We start from the raw sequence: 25,446 nt of genomic DNA on the forward strand, positions 1-25,446 counted from the left end.
AATGACATGATGAAATTATAGGTACAATTAACACAAAGGCAATATTTATTTCACAGTCAATGTGCTGTGCAAGAATAAATGCCATCTGACAAAGAAAAATTGAAATGTCAAATCAAGGAATAATAGCACGGGCACGCAATGAAACAGCCTCTCTAAACTGACTAGCTCTGATGCATTTCCCCTTTGTCTGGCATCAGTGTCTTTGGCATAAGATCAGCTATGTTTCAATCAACGCATGTACAGCTTGCTGTCTAAACATGTCATATAGGACTTGGGTTGCATTTTTCCTTGGCACGTTCGTCAAATAAAAGAAGAGAGAGCTCATTATAAATACAAGCAGAAGGCATTTAGGAGAAATTCACTGCCCCACATGGCACAACAAAGAAGAGATCCACACTCGCAAGTGCATGAAAAACTTCAACGGGGGCAATTCAAAAAATGTCGCCAGATCATTATTTCATAGAGGAGGAGCTGCCAGGATTTCAGAGAACTTCCATAATATATAGGCAACCACTTCAGAGAACTTGAAAAGGAAAGCCAACTACATATAATACGTAATACTTGCGAGGTACTGTTTCGCTACACCAAGCATTCATAGAAAGCACAAGAAACAAGCACGTTATTTTGTATTGGTATTTTGCAATGATTACCTGTTTACTTAATGCCCATAATGAGTATGGCACAATTTTCATGTCACAGACGTCATCAGCTGCCCCAGTGTCATATGTACATATGCAAGAAACGGAAAGGGTGGCAAAACTCATCCAAAAGCATCAGTGTCAAGACAGCTGTTTAAAAATCTTGTGAAGTTTGCTTCGTTCATCGAAGAGGCTTCTAATCATCACGACCTGAACTGCTCCAACAGCTAGCATTACAACAATGAAAAGAATGGAGAAATTGTTAACGCGAGTAAAGTTGTGCTCTTGAAGGTTTCGGTCCCGGGTTTCCGATGCTTTCTTCTGGTCCTGGAAGTGTTCCACACGGTTCAAGTTGTCTTGCACTTTCTTTATTGTTGCCTGCAAGGAGATAAAGGGACAATGCAAGTGAAACCAGAGTTGTGCCTAACTCATTACTTGGTAACGATTACTTTTTTTGGTAACGAAGTAACGATTTAGTTACTTTTTAAAAAAATGGTAATAGTAACGGAATCAGTCACAAAAATTGGTAACTCGTTACTGATATTACGCGTTCCTTTCCTTCAGCATGGGGGAGCACATTTCGGCACTCCGTGTGGCGCAACGCGTGCAGATTTGACCTGCGTGAAAGTACTATTGCAGTCCCTCGCTGCATGGGTTGTTGGCGTGCTGAATCGTCTTAAACGAATGCCCTTGTCTTTTCTCTTGTTTCCGTAATCTCCGGCCATCACTCCTTCCCAAGAATGGGCACCAATTGTGCTATGGCTACAAAAAATGTGTTTCAACTTCTAGCCTTCTCTTGTCTTCGCTAAGTTTCTGAGCGCCCTAAATTACAACGCAACCCCTCGTCTGTTTTTGGGAACCGTTGGTGATCGGTGGCACAAAAACCGGTGCCTTTACATGTGTTTTCATAATCTCTGATCACCTTCACTTCGGAAAGAAGGGCTAGCAGATGTAGACTCATGACGGCATGTTTGTTGGCTCCTTTAACTATGCGGCGGTAACATAAAAGTAACTCATTACCTGTGAGTAACGAGAACCCGTTACTTTTGTATGTTGGTAAGGAGTAAAATATTTAGTTGCTCTTTTTCTGAAGTAACGGTATTTTGTTCCATTTTTTTGGTAACGGGCACAAGTCTGAGTGAAACACTAAGGCGGAACAAAGATGGGTAGAAAATGGTAGTGATACGGTAAGAGAACGTTAAAGGAAGGACTCTCTGTTTGAAATATTGGTGGCTCTTGTCCTGAGGTTCTTCTCTTAACATAAAGTCGAACGAGTGTTGAATGACAGGTGCGTAAAATAACATATTGACATTATGTATCAATTACCTTGATTTCGTTCATGGTCTCATTGTAAACAAGCTCTGGCGAAAACTCGATGCTTGAAGGGTCCCACTTTTCCTCATCACTATCCGAGTCAATATACACTTCAAAATATACTGTCTTCGATGAGACAGTCGAGATGCTGTTGTCGAAGCACATTGTGTAGTCACCCGGTTGTTTGACTTCGTGTCTGCAAGGCAAGAGAAAGCCATCATGGCGAGAGCAAAACACCTGGAGAACATATATTGTGTTTCTGCTGCCCTTTGCTGTGCTCTGTAGTAAATGAGAACGCCACCTGTGCACTGCATCCGCGCGCCTGTAGTCGGCCACTAATTCTTGGTCTGTCGGTGACTTCAGAAAGAAATTTATTTCCAGCCCTCGACTGACATCCATGTTGCCAAAATTGGAGTCCAACACCTGGGAGGACGTAAATTGAGGAACAATGACCACATGAAAAAAATGCCATTGAAAAGATATTACAGGGATTATAAAATTGAAGCAGGAGATATACAAAGAGGAACATAAAGGCAGCCGTGACTACACTGCACAAATGTCAAGGTTGTGTACGCAACATCAGAATTATATGCCGATACTGACACGATGCAAAAGTGCTGACTCTCACCTGATACTCCACTTCCAGCACTTGGCCTTCCTTCGCTGGTTGGTGGAAGCATTCTACGCGGCCAGCTTGCAATGTAATCGTCAGTTCATTTTCAGCCATGTCAAACAAATCTTTAGATTCTATAAGTTGCAGTAGTAGTGCAAAAAGTAACGTGAAAAACCTGTAAGATCCGTTTGCACCACACCACCGCGCCATCGTTTTCGCCCGCGAGCACGGAATCCGTCCTTGCTGTTGCCAGACAACGGCAATGCTAGAGTAGCAGACGACAGAAGTGATCACGAACAAAGTAAAAGCTACGTTGGTAAAAGTAACGGCAACATGAAGTATAAGAAAGTACACTTAAGGAGCAATGTATCGGTTTGTGTGTGTGCAGAAATTAAACGCTTCATTCAAATTAATTTTATTTTCGCGATCGGACACCGCAAGGTGGCTGCAAGTCGTCTCATCCAGAAGTAAAAAAAATGCCGAAGTAAGTTTGTTGTCAATCTTATGGCATTTATTCAATGAATCATCGCTTCAAATAATAGCAACATAAGTTCGAGTATTCAGCAATAATTCCATTTACCCCCCAGACAATTGCAAGATAAGGAATTCGCACGCAAACTTTGTAGAAGGCAGCTAATGTTGCTCTATAGTTAGGCCTGGCGCCGGCTAATTTCCTATTTACGTCCAATTATTTCAGGTATTACTGTGATTACTGCGACACATACCTCACTCACGACTCGGTAAGCATTACAGGCTTTCAGTGTGCTATACTCCAACGTTATTGTACCCTTCTGTGGCTAGTTTTTGTCCATGCACCAAGTGTTGTTGTCAACGCGCTGATTGTTGACGACGTCTTCGCAGCCGTCCGTCAGGAAAACGCATTGTAACGGACGAAAACACAAAGAAAACGTCAAGTTCTACTACCAAAAATGGATGGAGGAGCAGGCCCAAAACCTGATCGATGCCACAAGTATGAGTCGTCGTTTCATTTCCTGAGCGTGTTAAAGTAGTCTTGAGTGACAATCTTTTGCACTTTTTCTTTTATTTCTCCACAGCGGCTGCATTTAAGGCAGGAAAGATCCAGTCTGGCCAATTTCAGAACAAGCCAATAACAGGTGCCATGATCCCGCCACCAGCATCCCTACAAGGTAAGTACCGTTTCTTTACTTCGGTTAAGCAGTAGGACTCAACAGTAGAATGAAATTGCTTCGAAGGTGGTCCACCACAACGAATGCCACTTGTTGGTCCCCCAGGCCCTATGCCTCCAGTGCCCGGTCCCATGCCAGGACCTATGCCTGGACCCATGCCTATGATGGGACCCCCTGGTCCAATGCCCCCCAACATGATGATGCCAGGTAATGTGCTCTGCTCGATTTTGTGCGACATTGGTGCAGACCTTTGCAACAAAACTTCTGAGACTTCACAAAAGCTTTGTTATGAAGGTAACGTAGAACAAAGAAGGAACAGGTAAAGGCAGTAAAAGAACAAAAGGCAGGGTAAATGCAATGATGTACCCCCACACCCACGCCAATGTTCAGCAACAACCCCAGATTTTTTACCTGTGCACCCCCTACAAGGGGGCCATTGCTATTTCAGCTGTAATGCAACGTGTCTGTAATGATACATTGAGTTCTTATGGCATAAATGTAATAATGTGAAGTCTGAAATTTCCTAACACAGCAAGTTCTTATTACTATCATGTTGTTGTTGTAACCTTTTCCCAATCCACTCCCCTCTGTAACGCTTCGTGCCCTGATGGTAAATAAATAATGACCCCAATGACAACTCCACGTACAATATCGCCTTTCGTATACACTACACAGGACTCAAACCCCATCATAGCCGTGCTCCTTTCAGATGGTGCAGTTCAGAGCCCTGCTTTTAACTCATCATTACTTATTACAGGTATGAGGCCTCCTATGGGCCCTATGGGTCCAATGATGCCCATGGGACCAATGCGCCCACCGTTGATGTCATCACCAAATCCAAAGAAATGAAATCTCCCTGGCCATCATCAACAAATGTACATAGTCTCATTCATGTGCTGTTGCTCTCTGTGAGGGTGAAGCAGTGTTAATAAATGGCATGGGCTTTTGAAGTGGTCATTTGTGTTGAGAAAGAGGGAAAGCTTCACTGTTACGCCAAAGAAAACTCTGCACACATATGTATGCAATTTCACAGCACACGTGTAATGGCAAAGAATTTGACCAAGTTTTGTAAAAAAAAAGATGTCACGACAGTGCATTAGGCATTATAGCAAGCGTTGACAGAGCTTTTATTATTGAACCTCTGTACGTAGTAAGGGGATAAGTCAACTTATCCCCTTTTGAGTATTTTTGTCGCAGTGACATCTACGTACCAGTACTTGCCTGCCAAAGAAAATTTAGGACCGTATTGCAATTTATTGACCCGCTACAGAAGGGTCAGTAATGGGAAATGCATGTGTGTCAATGGGACGGACAGTCAGATCAGGCCCCTTTTCTACACACATACAAATGGTGTAGCTTAAATATTGCTGCGATGTGCAATGAACTTAGACTTCCATTCGAAAACCATTTTCTTCCTACATCACGTGACTGTGTCAGCAGTGCCACTCAGCGTTGAGTAGGGAAAAAACCTGAGCACTACGCTAAGAAGTCGTATTATGCTAGTCATCTGGGCATTATTTTCAAGATTGTGTTCGTCTAGCAGCACGATAAGCCCGATCCTGGCTGCTCCACACTCTTAAAAATGAACTTCACCACATCGCACGCTCCTAGCCAACCATAAGCCCGATTGACATCGTGCTCTCCCCTGGTTTGTTGAAAACGGGAGGCGTACGCCTTTTTGTGACACTTATGCAGAAATGTTAATTGTCACAAAAAGGCGTACGCTCCGCGTTTTCCACAAATCAAGAGTGATAGAGGTATCACTCTGTACAATGGTTGGCCTTCAGCGTGCTATGTGGTGAAGCTTTGTTTTAAGAGTGCACTACACACAGGTGACTTCACCCTATCTTGCATCACCATTGTTCAGCCATCAAAGTTTGACTTGTGAAAACCGTGTTTTTTTTTTGTTTTTTTTTTTTTGCACAATAACTTCCGGACACCACCGTGGTCGTGACCACACGCTTGAAATTGAGGGGAGGGGGGGCGGGTGATGGCAGGATAGGCTCGCCGTTGTTGGCCACACAGAAGTGGGCGTCGTCACGACTATAGCCAGAAAAAAGAAAACGCATAGCAAAACAAAACACAAAGGAAGGACGGACGGATGGAGGATAGAGGAGGTTGAAGGATGGGGATGCGGTGAGGTGCATGAGTTCGTCGGGGAGAGTACAGTATTAGATGGGTCGATGAGCAAGGCCTGTCTTCAGCAGGAAGAGAATGAGGTTTCTTGCTTTAGCGGAACGTTCGGCAGAAGAACCAGCGGGGTAGAGGATGTCTGCTAGCGAGCCCGAGGTGGAGCGAGGGAGAAAATGATGGTGGTGGTGGTGGTGATGTTGATGTTGAAAGGGCTAGGGAGAAAATGAACTGCACCGCATAGCACGCTCCTAGCCAACCATAATCTCGAATGATATCGTTATCTGCCCTGATTTGTTGAAAACGAGAGGCGTACGCCTTTTCTGTGACAATTATGAGCAGCATAAGTGTCACAAAATAGGCTCCGCCTCCCGTTTTCAACGAATCACGGGTGAGAACGTTGTCATTCGGGATGATTGTTGGCTAGGAGCGTGCTATGTGGCGAAACTCATATAGAGTGCAACGCAATTAGGGAACACGAACAGAACGGTTCGCGGAGCAAATGGTCATGACACAATCGTGGCGTAGATGCAGGCTGGCTGGTGGATGAACTCTATTGTAAAAGCCCGAGTCTGGACACACAGACGGACAGACACACAACGCACGACTGTCGACTGTGTGTCCCATTTGTCTGTCCGTCTGCGTAAAAGCTCAGACTCAGCTCAGGCTTTTACATAATGGAAATGGTCATGGGTCCGTTTACACACGTGGCCTTCTGTGTCACACTTGACAGTACTCGAACGCAATGAGTCACGTGCAACTAAACATGGCACATTATTCCCTCCCTTCTCATTCTTCCATTACTCCACATTGTTCCGTTATCCCTCAATAAACGCCCTTGGAGCTCATCAGACGCCTACTATTGCCAACGTGACAACCAAAAAAAAACCTATCACATCTCCCAACAAAGCAGAAAATAAATAAAAAGACGTAACATTTCGCTGACACATTTACGACAACGGACACGCATAATAGTGCAGGGGCCGTCCCTCAAAGGCCGCAATGTTCACTTGGTGGACGGCCTTAATTGGCTAAACAACGTGTCCCACCTGGGGACAATGGTCCAGATGCGCTTCCGTTTCCGGTGCCTCCTGACGTCATAATGGATAGTTTTTGTTTTTCTCGCTTGCCATAGTGAGGGATCGCATTCAAAACCGGAGATGCGCCCGACAAAAGGTCAGAAAAAATGTCACAAAGAAATGTGATTGAAACAAAAGCGAGCTACAGTGAATCGCGGAACGATGCAGGCTTCTCGTCACGAATATTTTGCGCATGTAGCCTGGTGAAATGAAAAATGCAGTTTTTGTACTTTCGCGTGCTCAGTGTCGAACTTCAAAGGAGCACACACTCTAAAAACAGTACTTCACCGCGTAGCACGCTGTGCGCCAACTATTGCCAAGAATGATAGGGTTATCGCTTCTGATTGGAAGAGAGAGGGGGCGTGCGCCTTTTTGTGACAAGTCTGATACGTATATCCAAATTATCATAAAAAGGTGTACGCCCGCCTCTTACGTGTGATTAGGCGATTTAACATTACACTCTTAGAAATGAACTTCACCGCATGGCACACCCATAGCCAACCATTATCTCGAATGATATCGTTATTAGCACTGATTTGTTGAAAACTGGGGGCGTACGCCTTTTTTGTGACACTTATGCTATTCATAATTGTCATAAAAAAGGCGTACGCCTCCCGTTTTCAACAAATCAGGGCAGATAATGATATCATTCGAGATGATGGTTGGCTATGAGCGTGCTATGCGGTGAAGTTCATTTTTAAGAGTGTACTCACGTGTAACGTGTGTAATAATAGTAATATTAATTTACATCACCAATTGCACCGTGGGAGGAACAGGCAGAAAGGTACGTAAGCTAGCTTTACTGACAACGGAACGGAGCTGAGTGATAATGGACCTGAACTAAGTGGGGGCAAATAATTGCGTGTTCAAATTTGTCAACTATTACATGAACACTTACGAGAGTTCTCCCCATGGTGGAATACATAAATACAGAACGCACCTCTTACAGTTCTGATAAAAGAGAAAGAGGCGAGAGTACCGTTTAACGCTGCAAACTCCACATTTCGGTTAGTTTTTCATGCAGAGTTCGATAATTAAATTGTACTACGCGGTAAAAATCGTCCAACGACGATAATTGACTTTTTGAAACTAGTATTACTTGCTAGAAGAGCATTTGGAGACGCTAATTACAGCATGCTGCACAAAAAAGAAAGAAAGAAAGATAAAAACTCCACCATATCACGCGCTGAAGGCACTCCACAAATTTATACCCCCTCCCCCGCGGGGAAGGGGGGGGGGAGGGGCGTCTTTCTGTGTCATTAACTCAAATGAAAGGTGTCATAAACAGGCGTCTGCCTTCCATTTTCAACGCACCTGGAGAGAGGGGGGAAGATATAGGGATGAGAGAATAAAGTTCTGATTTTATACTGGTGTATACTTCCACATTTGTTCACCTTCATTGGCTGCGCTTTCCACTAATTGGCACTTTAATATAATGCGTTTAATTACGCGTATAATGCGTAATGGTAATCAAATAAATAGATAATATGTATCTTGAGTATCCGAAGTCGTCGGGTGATGAATTCGATCTCGATTTCCTTTTTTATTATTATCATTTTTCCTACATCCAACATTTATTTTCATCCACTTTGCTGATAAAGAAGGACGCTGCAAAACATTTTCCTTTTCTTTTCACAGTATGGGTACGGTACGTTCCTAATTCATTTTGACGTCTACCTTCGGACGATACTGTAAACCGTGCTACCTATACATGTTGAGTTGGCAGGAAATCAAGTACTAATTTGACCGAACCAATCAGGAAAGCATCCTTGCCAGCTGCTTTACTGTATTTTAGCCGATGGAATGCACAAAATAGTCCACTTTCCAATATCGATTTGAGAAACAGAGATTGATATATGGATGGGCGATTTAGTAAAGTTTCAACAGTATATCTTCGTGTCCAGTCCTACCTACACATGTAAAGAAAAAAGTCGTTAAATATTTGCGCAGCGCCGCACATAGTAACGCAATATAAAGCGGAACAAAGCTTTTTAACCGAGTTATCTTCAGAATGCTTCAGGTCTGTTAGCATTATCGAAGAATTTCGTGCAGTAGTACCTTTTCTTCTTTTTCTATTCTTTTTTTTTAATGTTTATATTGTCAGGTAGTTTTTATAGACCCTTCAAGTTCCCACTTTCCTGAAAATTGCGATGAATATTGAGATAGCTTCCATATTCTTTCATTTACTTGACGGCATTCTCGACAACATTACACAGGTAACCTGCCAGGCGGTCGGGTCAACCGGAGATGCCAGCGTCAAATTATTTGCATACCATCGTGAAACAATACGTCCCAAAACAAAGTACATACGCATACAAGCACTGGTGATCGCGGAAACAGCGTTCACGCAACGCGAGTTGCAGACGCGCTCCCGGAAGCTCACGAGTGATGCCGGACGATTTCATTCGTGGACCCTACTGCTTCCGCAGCGCCGCGATTGGTCGGACGTCCCGTAACCATGGAAACCGCGCACGTTCGAAGCAGACCGCCGCACTGTCAGACACCGAGGCAGTGTTGCGCGCTTTCAAATCTCCGTGAAAAGCCGTGTTCGTATTCGTGTAAACATATTTGATTGCATTTCGTGAAAACTGATCCATTTCGCGACCCGGATGTGGTTGTTACTTGTCTGCGGTCAGCGTGGAACAAGTCTGTTGTGACAGCGCAAGTCTGTGCGACACTGGCGACAGTGGGGAATACATCTGGAGTCGTACTGGAAGATACAAGAAATAACAAAGGGCTTCTAAGAGTGGATCGGATATCATCGAGTAACACGTAAGCCCTTGTGTGCTGTAGAACGATTCGTTACACTCGTTACAAGCATTGTGTGTATTCGTGTCCTGTGTGCATTATACCATGGAAGTGTGATTTTGCTGTGTGTCGTCTCTGTAACAACAACTTTATTTTTAAGATGATGAATGGGGAATTTCATCGCCAGGGGGGATTTGTCCTCTGTGTGATACGTATAGCCCTACGTATTAGTTGTTTTCCAACGTAACCTAAATATGCGATATTTATAGTGCGATATTGTTTATATTTACCTAATATACTTAACACGTAAAAATTCACTTCTGCAGTCGAGCTAAACTATAATGCAATCTAGTAGCATTGCTTATGCAACTGCGCATCGCAGCTACAGTGAAAGACCTTCCGACCATTTTAGAAAAATATTGCCCTTTGCAGCCGTCCCCATGCACTACGGTAATTTATTGCAGCCGCTGACTTTTGATGCTCATTGATATGCAAGATACGCCGCTTTGTAAAATTAGGGCCTCCTCCCACAAGACGCTAACTAGAGCGCGAACCCAAACATAATTTTTCAATTTTCTTGCGCACCCACCGTGAGTTAAGCACGGTCTCTGTACGGAAGTGCACACAACGTTTGACCAGGTGTTACATTACGCGAAATAATTTTTTTAAAAACTTAGGGATAATGGCAAACATCCATAACGTCATGGAACACTCTTTTTTTTCTTTTCTTTTTTTTTTGCGTGGAACCATGATTCGCGTAAGCTCGTATGCTGTTCCGTATGTCCTGTAACCTCACTGTGGTCTGCAATCACTCCAGAAATTTGGCATTTATGCAATTTATGGTTATGGGTTTAATATGAATTTCAATATTCAATATTCAATATTGAATTTCAATATTCATTTCGAATGGCAGTGAGAATCATTCTCGTAGTAGTGATTATTTGGACAGTTCTTTACCCTGTTTCTGTATTGCAACTGATTTCAACCACACGTTCATTACGGGCGCACAATTTGCTTGGGTTGCCATGTTTGTGGGAATTAGTTTTTGATAGATTCCGTCTTCATTTTTTCACTTCAAAGGTCCGATATTAACAGCGTCAGTTGTGGCTGCAATATTTGAAGGCGTCTGCTCTTAGGGTATTTCGTTTATTAGTTCATTTTTATTTATTGTTTGCATAGTTTTGGGAGAATTCGGACTGTTTCGTTATTTAGCTTTTACACCCGAGTTAATATCCGAAACTCACGGACAAAGCAGCGTCTATGAAACCACATGATCACGAAACGAACGAGAAGCTGTCTTGCAAAAGCGTTCACTGCTATGCGACGGTATACTTGTAAACAACAAGATTATCGCAACCACCTGTCGACGTGAACATCTCGAAATCCGGGTATTCCTTGACAGTATATAGACGCGAGGTAGCTGCCGCTTACCTCCAGTCTTATTGCATGCCTTGCAACAACTATAGCTGCCTTTTTCAAAAAGACAACTATATGTATAGTGTCTGACTCTCCGCCCGATTGTTCCCTCCCGACTAAGTTTCGGATCAGTTCGGGTTAAACCCGACTCCTCTCCGAGTTTCAATCACGTATTACGCTGTATCACGTATCACGTACGCGGTTTAGTAGCATCTGTGCCGACGTCTGATGAAAATGTTATCAGAGTTCAACGATAAAATACGCCGCCATGTGGTGCTTATAGCTATGAACCGCGAGGATAATAAGTTGATAAGTAAATGTAAATGTAACTTACGAATGCATGTTTGACCAATATGTGCACCTCTAATTACCTGGTCGCTTGAAGGACAGAAAGAAAAAAAAAAGTATCCCGATAACACCCGATTGTGTCAATAGCATCCGATTTCACCCCGAATTACAGGTTCAAAAATAGCACCCGATTTTTCCCTCCCAAATCTATTGGACGCATTTAACCCGAAAAAGTCAGACCCTATGTACTTATCATCTGCGTTCCCTTGTGCACTTTAGGGAGGAGAAGAAAGCACGATTCACAGAAAAAACAAAACAAAAACATTATAAGTGATCCTTATAAGAAACATTATCTAAGAAAGAAAACATTATCCGTGCTGGATGATTCACAAAAGAAAACATTATAAGCAAACATTATAAGAAAGAAAACATTATAAGTGCTGGACGTTTCTCAAGTACGTATACACCTGGAGAATGGCCGAAATGACACCTAAGTATTATCACGCCGAGCAGACTCACTAAATAGGGTACCCTTTTCCGTGACATAGGCAAGGATGGAAGAAACACCTATTACACAGATTTTTCGTTTCCTGTTTTTTCTGCTTTTCTTTTCTTTTTTAATAACACGAACAACCCACAGGCACGGTAGCAGAACTTGTTCATTGGCAGACATATCCAAACTGTCTCTCTTTGTTTTTATATTGGTATACGTATCTACTACTACTATAACCGACTGACCAAGTACTGCGTTATTACGTACTTACAAATGTACATTTGCTAAAAACAATACTTTATTTTCAATACACCAGTACATTATAGAAACAGCATGAACTCCAACTGGGGCACTAAACTGTCACGTCGTAGCGTTTTCAAACAGTCTGTCACGTACAGTCAATACGTATATATATTACTTATCTGAGACTAGAGCTCAAATAGGGGAGTTGTTACCTCAGCGTAGTAGAGGTCATTGACTTTCGAAAGGGACATCGTTCTCAACTTTACTGGCATTATATGCCATCCCAAGTCGACGTGACCGTGAGAGCGCCCCGCCCATTTCTGTTCATTTTGTACTGGCTGTGCTACAGTGACCCCTGTTCATTAACTCCCCCTTTGCTTTGTTTCCCCCTTTATTCTTTATATAGGTGCGTCATAGCTTTCACTTCCTGTCTACGGCGCAAAATATTAATAAAATGTAGAGCGCACGTTTTGTGGTGCGATATATTATGCGACTTACAGAGCGACAACGACGATTACGAATTTAGGAACAAGTGGTTATCATAAATGGGATCTGACTTTTTCGAGTTAAATTCCTTTCCCCGTCAATTCAGAAGAAAAAACTCGTGTGCTATTTTTAAATATCGGGGTGAAACCGGGACTGATTCGGGTGTTATGGAATTACTTTTTCTTTCTTGCTATCAAGAGGCAAGTGCACATGTTGGTGCAACATGAATGCCTCGCGGCTTATAGTGACAAGGATCACATGTTGTGCGTTGTGCACATCTATGTGTGTCACATATTTTATAATTGCGCTTAAAGAATATTTATGCGAGACATACGTACAGTTTGCTACTGAACTGTGCATGCAATACGTGACATAACGTGAAACGTGACCAGAATTCGGAGAGATATCGGGTTTAACCCGAAAAAAAAGGGGGGGGGGGGGTCGTACAGTTATAAACCGAACTCAGCAAGAGGCCGCTCACCTTGCTGCACTTATTGACCCCTATGAAGATCCTGTGATACATCGTCGGGTTCTTCACTTGTTCATTGACTTCCTGTCGTCCACTGGATTGCTGCAGACGCTTTAGTTCTTTCTTGTATTTTCTTCCTTCCTTCATCATCTTCACGTAATGTTCCACGTGCAACGCGGTAGGGTTCCGCACCACCGGGGTGAAACACCCCATCTCATCGTCATCATTTATTGTTGTTGTTGTTGCATAAACCGAACAATTGAGATCACTCCTGGGTTTCGGGTTATGGTAGCATTCTGAAACCAATAAAGAGTAATATAAAAGCTCCACTACCATCAGTAATAAAATCAGGAAAAAAAAAAACAGGCGCTTTCAAATGCTTTTTTTTTTTTCACGAAGCGAACAGCAGACGGTCACGATTTTTTTTGGATTTTGGATTTCTTACATTTGACCGTTGTGGAGATTACTAGAATGTATGATCAACCCAATAATAATAGCCGCAAGAACGTGCCCTTGCGCTTCAAAATGTTACGGAGCAGAACAAGCAGTTTTTGTAGATCGTATATTCGAAGCATAAGTATTTTACGATTGAGATTTTAGTTTAGGAAGTTTGTGAAGCATTAGAGAAAACATAATGCGAACAAGAAGAGCACGATGCACCTGACCAGTGGTGTCGCTCTGTTGTAGTGTGCTTGAAGGAGCATCAGGAGAAGTGAAAATTATGACAAAAAACAAACACTCACATAAAAAGTGCGTTTACAGCGAGTAATAAGAGGGCTTTCAACCTTGCGGATCACAAAAGCTCCTCTCATCGGCTGCCAGTTTGTGACGTCACGTCTTCCGTCCAATAGTGAGGAGCGCGCTTTCTTTTTCTGTTGTTTCTTTTTTGCGGTTGTATTTGGCGCCGCCAGTTTCGCCCCTGAAGCAGAGCAGTCGATCTGTCGCCCTGCACTCGCGCCGTAGCAGACCATATGCGGCAGCCAATACAAGCGCTAGGATTATCTGACGTCACGACACGCTAGAAGGGGCTCGGAGAGGTCGCCGCACCGCTGCGCGCACTTTTGTGAACTTTTTTGTTTCTCAGGAAATGCGCGTCTTCCATAGGAAATATTTTGCGTGTCACTTACTAGAAATATTATGTTCATGCCATAGGAAAAATTACAGGGTAGCTACCTATAAAAGTCTACCCACATGGCTTCGATCTTGATTATTTTCCCATAGGAATTTGGAGGTTTTTGGTTGTAACTTGGGATTTCGATGTTGAATCGGTTTGAAATTTACCACAATGAAACGTACCAATAAAGTTCCACGCTGACACAGGAGTTTTCTATACCTGCATTGAGTAAATGGTGAGTACCACATACCGGCATGGGTAAACCTTTACAGGCTAGCTACCCGGTATATATGCTTATATATGCCTATAGAATAGCAAGCCAGCCAGCCCTGTCTTGGCTAACCTCTCTTACAACCCACAATAAACAAACACACATATGTTCGAGATTCATTGCATGCTCCTTTGAGAGAGTCACTGTGTTAGCAGACGTGGTGCTGACGCCTCGTTGAAATTCGGGGCGATCGGTTCGCCGAGGTGGCGGCACGTTTCCTGGGAGGGACAACACGTCCTGGGACAACTTCACTGCGAACTGCGCAATGTCTCGACAGAGTTCGGAAATGCTTCTAGAACGGGTGTAACAAAGATGTTCTCGAATTGTTCCTTCAGAATATCGCGTCATTCATCATTGTCAAAGTGGGTGGGGGATATATTTATCAGAAGAGAAAAAGAAAGGGGAAAAAAAGCGGATAGGTCAGCCAAACGGAGTGTCGACTTGCTATTTCGCGAGAATATAAGTAGAAAATAAAGTAAGCAAAACGAAGAAACACAAACTAACAACAGGCGAGAGAGAGAGAGATATCAAAGGGGAAAAAAAGAAGGAACCAAAAGAAAAGAAAAAGAAGATTAAAAAGAAGGGAGGAACGTGCATAAGGTGAGCTGAGGTGAGAAGTATGTGGGCGAGGTGAGCGTGGGACACTGACGAAGTGTGTGTGTGTGTGTGGGGGGGTATGTCTATTAAGAAAAAAAGAAAGGAAAGGTTAGCCAGGCAAGGAGCCGGCTTGCTATTCAAAAAGAAAAATGGAAAAGAAAAAGAAGGAGAGAAACGAAGAACGAACGAGGAAGTGGGGTTACAGCTTTACCTCTCGTACAGCTTCATCTCATATGCAAGGACACGTGTACTACATGAGATGTGATCACTTGCAGAGCCTGCCAATGTCCCTGATCATCCTGTGGCTGACCATCTGCTACTGCGTCGTCCTCATCACCTGCGAAGAGACGGACTGTGGGTACCCGATTGGTGAACCCGAATCCCACCCACACCTCCTCGGTGGCCACCACCAACCACGGAGGATCGATCACCTTCCCCACTCGTCAGTTAATTCCCTGCCGCTCTTCAACACCACTACTTTCACAACCACCGATGCAACGCCGCCACCTAGCAGTACGACAACCGTTTCCACGAGACGTCCCCGCGCCTATTCCTCTACCACAGACGAACCGATTGCGACCACTACCACCGAGATCCCACTCGAAGAGGCTGAGGAAAAGAATAAAGACTTTCTTGTCAGGGTACGTGGACGATCCCCTAGTCGTGTCGAACAGGCAGTAATAATACGAAGACAGCTGAAGCCTCACATGGTTTATTGGGGTAAAAGCTTTCGTATGCACTATATTTCTTTAAGTACACTCTTAAAAATGAACTTCACCGCATAGCACGCTCCTAGCCGACCATTATCTCGAATGATATCGTTATCTGCCCTGATTTGTTGAAAATGGGGGCGTACGCCATTTCTGTGACACTTATGCTGTTCATAATTGTCACAGAAAAGGAGTACGCCCCCTGTTTTCAACAAATCAGGGCAGATAACGATATCATTCGAGATAATGGTTGGCTAGGAGCGTGCTATGCGGTGAAGTTCATTTTTAGGAGTGTACTTCTTAGGTACACTGTTAAAACAGAACTTCACCCCATAGCACACTCCTCCACTCTAAAAACAGATCTTCGCCGCATAGCAAGCTTATAGCCAACCATCATCCCATTATTTCCCCTGAACTTGCTGAAAACGGCGGGCGTACGCCATTTTTGTAGCATTATGAAGTTCATAATTGCCACAAAAATGGCGTACGCCCCCCGTTTTCATCAAGTCAAGGGAGAGAACGTTGTCATTCGGGATGATGGTTGGCGATGAGCGTACTATGTGGTGAAGTTCATTTTTAAGAGTGCAGCCAAACACCATTCCGGGTGACATCATTCTGCGCTCTGATTTGTTCAAAACAGGAGGAAGCCCCTACCTGGGATATGCACAATGTGTCCCAGATAGGCACCTTCTCCAATATTTAATAAGTTAGGACACAGAATCATATCGTTCGGAATTATGTTTGTCTACGAGGGTGCTACGTGGTGAAGTTCTGTTTTAACCGTGCACTTCTTTTGGTACTTAAACAAAGTGTGGTCAACTACACTCTTTAAAAAATGGGTGTACTTTAACTCCTTTTTCTTGCCACATATATGACTCCCTTTTGGATAGTACAAGTACTCTCAGAAAGGAGTCTCCTCACTACCACAAGGGAGTAACATTACTCCCTTGCTCCCTAACTGAGAGTAATATTACTCTCCAGTAATAGTTAGAGCGTAGTCCCACTCCCTAAAGGGAGTGAGGAGACTCCTTTTTGAGAGTAGTTGTACTCTCCAAAAGGGAGTCATACATGTGGCAAGAAAAAGGAGTTAAAGTATACCTTTTTTTTAAGACTGTACACGAGAGCTTGTAGCCTGACAAACCAAGTGAAGCTTCAGGGTTTTTGCTATACAGGGTGTCACAGAAAACGTATCATTGTATTATAATTAAAAAAAAACTACGCCACTAGAATCATTCGGTCAACGGCATTTGTTCTTACTGGGTTTTTGCTCCCTCCTGATGTGAATGTCGTGTAACGTAATTTTAATTATGTAAATTTTTGCCAGCTTTTCCAGTCAGAAATTTGCCAAGTAAAGGTCCATTTTTCACCCCACCAATGTGAAGAGCGTGTCTAATTTACTCAAATTAATGATAATTGACAACGATACAGGAGCTATCTCATCTCATCGAAAAAAATAGGCGAACATCATGCTCTACGGAGCTGCCACAGGATAGTGCACGATGAATTTTTCAGCACAATCTTTGTCAGTCCGACGAAAGGAGGTTGGAAACCCAGCCCACCCCGGCATCGCAGAAAGAGATAACACAGGCATGGCTTATCGCGTCCGACTTCCGTTGGGATAATGCTTTCCCTCTCCCAATTTTAGGAACTGTTACCTTTTCTACTATCACTCGGTGGGCTGGCTTTGGAACCTCCTTTCGTCGGACGGAGAGCGATTGCGCTCAAAAAGTCATCGCGCACTATGGTCCGGTGCTCCGAAAAGCATGATGTTTGACTATTTTTTTCCAATGGGATAACTCGTGAATATCACTGTCAATTATCATGAATTTGAGTGAATTCGGCACGCTCTTCATACTGGAGGGGTAAAAAAGTGACCTTTACTTTGCAAATTTCCGAGTTCAGTTCGCAAATATTTATATAATTAAACCTACGATACATGACATTCACATCAGGAGGTGGCAAAAACCTAATAAGAACAAATGCCGTTAACCGCATGATTCTAGGTGTAGTAGTTTTTTTTAATTATAATTCAATGACACGTTTTCTGGGACACCTTGTATATTAGTCCTTGTGGGCCTCTGGACCAGATTTAAATTCTCACATTCTCGCAAATGAGCAGTCTAAAAATATAACTTGTTGAAGACCGACCACTTACAGTCAAGGTCGGACTTCGATTCTCATTGTGAAGAGGCTCATTATTTCATTCCCCTCATCACCACCAGCAATGGGGTATAGAGTATCGCCCGTGGCGATGAAACTCCACATTGTTGTTTGTGTCAGTGGAGAGAATGATGACACTTCAACTTCAACTTTATTCGGTCCAATAAATGAACCCAGAGCACTGGGAAAAAAGCTACTGACGTAGGTGGGTGGCCTGCAAGGAGCATGTTTTGCAGTGAAGTCCTGTTTTTAGAGTGCACGCCTTTTTCGGACAATTAACGCGACACGTCGCAGGGGTCCAAAAAAATTTGCACGCTTCCCATCTTCATCAAATCATGCTATGCAGCACATAACACTCTTCTATAGTCAACCCTATGGGAACTCCTTCCCATCTCGCCGACCACCCCCGCCCAACCTGCCCATGGAGGAACCGAAGAAAGGTCAGTCAAACATGAGACGGTTTATTTCGTACCTTGACAGAGGACAGAGTAAGGCCGCTCCCTGGATCGTGCCGCTCGCACAAGTCTCTCCCCACCTCCCCGCCGTTCCTTTTTACCCTTTTTCCATCGCGCCCTCCCGTGGCGGCTCCTTTGCCCTCGGTGCCTCTTACTGGCGCCCCCTATAGTCTCCACAACCCCCATTCCGAATGATAGCGTTATGTTTCCTGATCCGTTAAAGATGGAAGGCGTACTGCTTTTTTTTTAGGACACTTAGCATCTGCGCGAATTGTGATGGAACGGCGTGGAGTGTTGCCGTATTTGTGTCTTTGTGGCCAATTTTCCAATTATCGCAGATAGTATATAAGACTGCACTATCACACATTGAAAGAGTAACAGGTGTGATAAGCTCACTGCTTAAATTTGAATACATGATATGCTATTCTCACACTTACATCCACTACAACACCCACACCTCCCTACCTCACTACATCATCATTACTTATTTGTTGTTGTTGTTGTTGCTCCCCCGTACAGCAAAGGGAAAAGCGACAGGATGAAGAGGAGGAAGAAGAAGCTGAAAGTAAGATTCTCCTCGTTCTGTCCTCATCGCCGTTTGACTATACACTCTTAAAAATGAACTTCACCGCATAGCACGCTCCTAGCCAACCATAATTTCGAATGATATCGTTATCTGCCCTGATTTGTTGAAAACGGGAGGCGTACGCCTTTTTTGTGACACTTATGCTGTTCATAATTGTCACAGAAAAGGCGTACGCCCCCCGTTTTCAACAAATCAGTGCAGGTAACGATATCATTCGCGATGATGGTTGGCTAGGAGCGTGCTATGCGGTGAAGTTCATTTTTAAGAGTGTAGTCAGTGACAACATAAGTCATACACTTGACCCCGCCCCCACACAAGAATCGCTCCGCGCGCGCGAATGTAGTGCGGCGCAGCCAAGAGAAGAGCCGGCACTACATCACGAAGCGGGGGCGTCGAGCAAAGGCTGTTAGCCAATCGCAGGAGCCTTCCACGGATGAATGGGCGGTCCCAGTTGTAGGACTTAAGTTGACTATAATATTGAACATTTTCCCCGCAAAACATTACGTCGTCGTTCCAATTGCGCATTCTGAAACAGATACTATAAGAGGGCAACTCGTTACGAGCAAGTAAGTTATTTTAGTAAGTTCTAGCTTAACTCGTTACTTTTGAGTTCCAGTAACTTCTTGAGGAATTCGTTCCCGTTTAGGTAACTTTTTAACTTGGGGTAAGCTCCAAAGTTTTCTTTTTGTCAATTCTACTCTACAAATAACGCGACCTACGTTTCTCTACACTCTAAGAAAAAAGGGTGTGAAAAGGTGGTAACTTCTATAGTTACCGCCTAGGTCAACGTAGCGTCTGATAAAGGGTGTAACAGGGTGTCAAAAGCAATTATCATGTACCCCAATTGCTACAAAAAGGCGTACGCTCTCCTCGCTCACCGAATCAAAAGCGGTAACCCCATCATTCGTGGCAGAGAGTGAGGTAGCAGGTAGAACTTTGCAACCTTTTAGGCACAACATATGCGACAACTATTACCTCCTAAAAGGTGTAACTATACTCCACCTTTTTTTCTGAAAGTGATACTGAGACGGTAGTCACGAGTGTATACAGATTGCACGTGCACAGGGTCTCCTTTGACCACACTCTTAGAAAAAAGGGTGGAGCAGTTACGCCTTTTAGGAGGTAATAGTTGTCGCATATGTCATGCCTAAAAGGTTGCAAAGTTCTACCTGCTGCCTCACTCTCTGCCACGAATGATATGATTACCACTTCTGATTCGGTGAGCGAGGGGGGCGTACGCCTTTTTGTAGCAATTTGGATATGTGATAATTCCTTTTACCACCCTTTTACGCCCTTTATCAGACGCTATGTTGACCTAGGTGGTAACTATAGAAGTTACCACCTTCTCACACCCTTTTTTCTTAGAGTGCATATTGAAGATTGGTATAACTTTGACGTATCGAAGGCTGTTATAAAGTGTCTTGAACTACCCAGAGTAGCATCAAGATTAGAACCAAGTGCACAAATGTCAAGAACTAAAGATTGCATATCACGTAGCAGGTAACCTGAAAGTAACTTATTACATTTCCAAAGCAACTTGTGGACTTCAAGTTCATTTTCATAAGATGTCACTTCGTTAGAAACCCAGTTACCTTTTTACGCAGTAACTTAAATTGTAACGAGTTCCTTTTGTTGAGTAACTTCCTAAACTACAAGTACCACCAGTAGTAGTACCTCTATACCGGTAAAACTCGTGGCTCGCGATAAAACAATAAATTACTACAAAAAGAAAATGTTACGAAGTGAAAGTAAGTTACAGGTCAGTATTTCAAAGCTTACCAAGTTATTCCGAAAGAATTCGTCCCTTTAGGACGCGATGTAGGACTCTGACCTTTGCATTTCAAACCCAGTGTTCATCGAAAAACCGGACCCGTGCGACTTTGGCCAGGGAGATGAGTTGACCATGTGTGACTGGTTCAACTATTTCAACGCCACCATGAAGATCATCTGGAAGCCCGGAAAAGGGGACACTGCTCTCTGGCTAGGAGGGCCCCGTACGGATCATACGCTCAACACGGGAGACGGTGAGATGATAGATCCAACAACGACAACAACAGATATATACTGATGATGAAGTGGGGAGGTTTTCCACTCTAGGAGTGGAACGCTACGCAAAAGCTAGGTCCAATGTGAGTGGTGACAATGATGAGTGATGACGATGATGAGCGATGACGATGAGAGATGACGGGAATGATCGGAGCGGCGATGGCGATCCTGATCGTGGTCGTGATGGTGGGAATGTCCGAGAGCGCTGTTAGGGTCACAATGAGTCCTTTAGGCCTGTCGCCCCCAAAAAAGCCAACTACATGACGTAAGGCTTCCCTGGAGTGGGCCGCGGTGTCACAAGGGCCGAGGATGCTCGACAAGTTGAAGGGGCGGCAGCCAAGGGTGACAAGCTGTGACTGCAGTGTATGCCTCTCGTTGATATAAGTCCGACAGCGGAGGAGTACGTGTTTTACGTTGGCAAGTACACCACACTCGTTGCACATAGGGCTAGCCTCACAGCCTAGCTGGTAGCGATAGAACGGAGTGAAAGCCATATTCAGACGTAGCCTGTGATGAGCGACTTCAGGGGCCGAGGAAGCTTTGCAGGCAGCCGGTATGACAGCATTGGGTCTACACTTCCCAAAGATGACCCGGCCACAAAACATGCTGCCGATCACAATCGCATTGTAGTTTATCTAATATTTTCGCCGAGCCAGTTCACTGCTGATACTGTGCAGGCGTACAACTCACTGGAAGCACACAATTACTTCACCTTCGGCGAGCTGTTTGATCGGGGCGTTTCTGAAAACAGCGGTGATTTGCTACCGTGTACCGATTCATGTTAGCGTCGTTTATTTGCACACAGGTATCGTGAGGGGATCCCACAGAGGCGATATCAGGGAATCTTTCCGATTAACTGATCAAAACGATTCCAAATAAAAAAAAAAACGATTCACAATCAAACGATTTCTTCGTTCTGCGTTGCGCGGAAACGGATAAAAAGTGATTTCGCCACCCTTTCCCCGTGGAGTTGTGTACCCGAAGGATACACGGCTTTGTGGCGTGCCCACTGTGCATGAAAACGATCACTCCAATCACTCCGATTGATTGCTGTTTTGCCCACACCAGGCAGACGATCTGCTGACTGCAGGTCCCCCGCAAGCCGTGATGTCACGCGCGCAAATTGGTGTACAGGATCTAGCTTTAGCTTTATTACATCTCGCCCATTCCCGCGTACATTTCTAGGAGGGTACATATTCTTCGAAACCTCTTTCCACGTTCCGCCGGGTCCCAGCATCTTGCCCAACGCGACAACGATGACACCGGGAACAGTGGTAGAAGAATCTACAGCGGCTGGAGCCACAACTTCTGCAGCGCCCGTTGTTCTCAAAGTGCCCAAAGTAGACTACGAGTCAGTTATTCTGGGTACTCGAAACATCACACCCACCGGTAAGTGTTGTGAACATGAACATTCTTCGGCTCTTTCACGCGCGTTAAGCCTCCTGTGAAGAGTGCTTTGCCGCATGAACACTTGTAGTGTGGAGAAGCAAGATCACAAGGACCCACTTGCGCGTACGTTGAGGAAATCCCCCCCCCCCCCCCCAGTGGTGTTCTCATTAGCTTCGGTAGTGCTTCTCGGTCACAAGCTACTGTCCTCAACGCTGCCCTGACAAAAAAGCTACTGAGGACGGCACCGAGGAATTTCCTCAACGTTCGTGCAAGTGTACTCAAACCCTAAAAACGGTACCTCAGAGCACGCTCAAAACCAACCGCAAGTCAGAGTGATAGCGTTCTGTTTCCTGGTTCATTGAAAATGAATGGGGGCGTACGCTGTTTCGTGACCACTTTGGTATACGTTATTTGCCACAAAAGGCGTACGCCCCTCAATCTCCTCAAATAAGAAGCTATAACTGTGCACTCTAAACATAGCACTTCACCGCATAACACACTCCTAGCCGACAGTCATCCTCGAATAACGTCGTTCTCCCATGATTCGTTGAAAACGGAAGGCGTACGCCTCTTTGTGACATTTGCGCAGTTTTGATGGTCACAAACAACAGCAACAAATACACTGATGATGATGAATGTGGAAATTCGCCACCTGGGTGATTCTCATAAAAGGGCGTACTATTCTATGCGATAGAGAGACTTCAGCGTGTTATGTGGTGAGGTCCTCTCTTAGGAGTATGTATTATTCGGCGCAGTGGATGTCGCAGAGTGTGTCATGCGGTGAAGTTAAGTTTTTAGAGTGCAGGAGCAGAACGCTTCGGAACCAATACTTGTGTACTAATCATTATTTGTTTCACACCTTTGTGATGGCCATTGCATTTGGTGAACTATGTCATGCACAACGCACAAATGTCCAGGTCCCATGGGGTTCTGCATCAGTTTCTTCTACGCTATGGAAGGCCTGAGTGTGGACCGTCTCAAGGTGGTCATCATGGACGCCGCAACGCAGGAAAACATAACCCTTTGGGAAAGTCAAGATGCGTACGATGGCCGGTGGACGAAAGGAGAGATTGCTTACACCTATGGAGAAGTACATCAGGTGAAGGAAGACATATTTAACGGAAACCGTGCATTCGCATGAGCGACATTCTCCAGAATACTCCGGCGGAAGATGCGCAAAACGTCATAGTTTTCTGCTGCCCCGTGAGCGCGAGCGCTCATCGTCACATCTTTTCGGGCTCTTCTAAGCATGGGGAATACCAGGCGGCTCAGTCGCAAGATATTCCGTAGCAGACGACAGGGCCGATGGTGTCCTCTGCTATGTACGCTGCACGGCACTCCAGATATTCCTCCTAATTCATACCTCTTTATTCATATTCCTCGCGATATTCCCGTCGTGTCTTTGCGTGCTTTTTGTTTTTCTTTTTTAGCCATGCGGAATACCCTGCGGCGCAGTCGCAAGATATTCCGTATGGCAGACGACAGGGACGGTTGTATCGTATGCTATATGCTATACTTTCTCTTCCACTAAAGAAGATTCCGTACAGGTTCGGTTGCGTCGTTCGTGACTGACCGAGCCACAGAAACCACAATTTTCTATTTCTCTCTCGCTCTCCTTCCCAAGAAGGCCGACAATGCGGAGCGGGCTCCCATTGGTCCCCTCAATCGATTTGTCCAATCATCGCCAGGGACTTGAGAAGACCAATCCGAGGCCTCTCCGCACTGTCGCGCTTGTTGAGAAGGAGGGAGACACCGACTTTAGTGCCCCTTTAAGAATACGGCCATAAGGAATGCAAGACAAGTGTTATATGCTCTAATATCAGCTAAACGCAACGAATGAGGCAGCAATATTATGATCATTTACTACCAGATCTGGTTCGAAGCTGTACCGAAACGCCGTAGCGACCCTGCCCGTAGGTTTCGAGGGTTTATCGCTTTAGATGACGTCATGTTCGACCGCATGGAAGAAGCTGGAGATAACTGTCTGGGTAAGAAAGAACGTCGAGGTAACGCGCGTTCTACGCTGTTCTAACGGCTATGTATGCCTGGCAGGACATTGCACGTTCGAAGGCGGATTCTGCGGCTGGACCAACGCCGACACAGGCGACGACTTCAACTGGGAACAAGGCCGTGGAAGCATGAGTTTCTTAACGGGACCTTCGAGGGATTATTCGAGCTTCGGCAAGGACGAGATGTCAGGTAAAGATGTACGGAACAGTCTGCTTAGTCACATCGTTCGTATGTACAGTGTCGTATCTGAGGGTGTAGATTATTTGGCACACAAACGGAGCAGCTCACGTGTGGAAAGTGTTGGACAGAGCGTTAGCTGCTAAAGGCGGATGGCACACATACGGCGAGGATGTCCTGCGGTCCGCATAAATTGCTTTAAGAACAGAGGTGGTGGTGCTGGGTGCTTCTGAAAGAGGCGGGCAACAAAGGCAGGCAACGTAACGACTAACGCTCTAGGGAAATGTGCGTCCTGGGCCGACTTCCAAGGGAACTGTGCCGACACATGTATGATTTTAATAATAGTTTGCCCCTGTTGGGCCCTATACAAGTGGGCATCGTCGCGACTCCAGAACTTCACCACGTAGCACGCTGAAGACCAATCGTTGCACAGAGAGATGTCGTCACCACTCCTGATTTGTGCAAAAAGAGGGGCGTGCACCTTTTTGTGACGCTTAACATAACTGCATAAGTGTCACAAAAAAGGTGTACGCGTCCAGTTTTCAACAAATCAGCGGAGAGAACGAGGGCATTCGGGGTGGTGTTTGGCTAGGAGCGTGCTATATGCGGTGCCTCTGGGCGTACACCTTTTTGTGATAATTAAAGAGGAGCTCAAGTGCGAAAATCTCTCCTCGTGAAATGATAGACGCCGTTAGCTTAACACCCTCACAAAAGGAACTGGGTTTATCCGTGACGTCGGTCGCGATTCATGAGTGAAAGAAACAGCAATTTACGCTTTTCCTCTCCTTCTGAAGAAGCACGACAATGCGGAGGCCTCTCATTGGTCTCCTCAAACGACCTCCCACGATGATTGGACGAATCGTGTG

General features: G+C 44.6%; 3 protein-coding genes across 4 annotated transcripts in view; 2 read left to right on the forward strand and 1 right to left on the reverse strand.

Moving 5' to 3' along the window:
• Window positions 1-22: 22 nt before the first annotated feature.
• On the reverse strand, window positions 23-2,817 carry LOC135391181 (transmembrane emp24 domain-containing protein 1-like). Its single transcript, XM_064621317.1, has 4 exons — window positions 2,581-2,817; window positions 2,254-2,375; window positions 1,965-2,148; window positions 23-1,016 (listed from the first exon to the last, which is right to left on the reverse strand). The coding sequence occupies exons 1-4, from the start codon at window positions 2,773-2,775 to the stop codon at window positions 780-782; spliced, it is 738 nt and encodes a 245-aa protein (XP_064477387.1). The 5' UTR covers window positions 2,776-2,817; the 3' UTR covers window positions 23-779.
• Window positions 2,818-2,987: 170 nt separating this feature from the next.
• Window positions 2,988-4,663, forward strand: LOC135391182 (U1 small nuclear ribonucleoprotein C-like). Of its 2 annotated transcripts, none has more exons than XM_064621318.1 (6): window positions 2,988-3,049; window positions 3,263-3,305; window positions 3,427-3,535; window positions 3,621-3,713; window positions 3,780-3,920; window positions 4,471-4,663. In XM_064621318.1, exons 1-6 carry the CDS (start codon window positions 3,042-3,044, stop codon window positions 4,560-4,562), a joined length of 486 nt encoding a protein of 161 aa, XP_064477388.1. In that variant the 5' UTR covers window positions 2,988-3,041; the 3' UTR covers window positions 4,563-4,663. The 2 variants fall into 2 exon arrangements, with proteins under 2 accessions (XP_064477388.1, XP_064477390.1); XM_064621320.1 differs by having other exon boundaries at window positions 3,819-3,920.
• A 4,782-nt stretch (window positions 4,664-9,445) lies between these two features.
• Window positions 9,446-25,446, forward strand: part of LOC135392741 (MAM and LDL-receptor class A domain-containing protein 1-like) — a 29,608-nt gene continuing 13,607 nt past the window's right edge. Inside the window, exons 1-8 of the mRNA XM_064623463.1 lie at window positions 9,446-9,694; window positions 15,323-15,688; window positions 18,892-18,937; window positions 20,809-20,982; window positions 22,190-22,393; window positions 23,311-23,492; window positions 24,264-24,381; window positions 24,446-24,592. Of these exons, the coding sequence (XP_064479533.1) occupies window positions 15,332-15,688; window positions 18,892-18,937; window positions 20,809-20,982; window positions 22,190-22,393; window positions 23,311-23,492; window positions 24,264-24,381; window positions 24,446-24,592 (1,228 nt within the window). The 5' untranslated portion in view covers window positions 9,446-9,694; window positions 15,323-15,331. The remainder of the gene's footprint in view (window positions 9,695-15,322; window positions 15,689-18,891; window positions 18,938-20,808; window positions 20,983-22,189; window positions 22,394-23,310; window positions 23,493-24,263; window positions 24,382-24,445; window positions 24,593-25,446) is intronic.

This window comes from Ornithodoros turicata, chromosome 4 (assembly GCF_037126465.1).
Source record: "Ornithodoros turicata isolate Travis chromosome 4, ASM3712646v1, whole genome shotgun sequence".
Lineage (NCBI taxonomy): Eukaryota > Metazoa > Arthropoda > Arachnida > Ixodida > Argasidae > Ornithodoros > Ornithodoros turicata.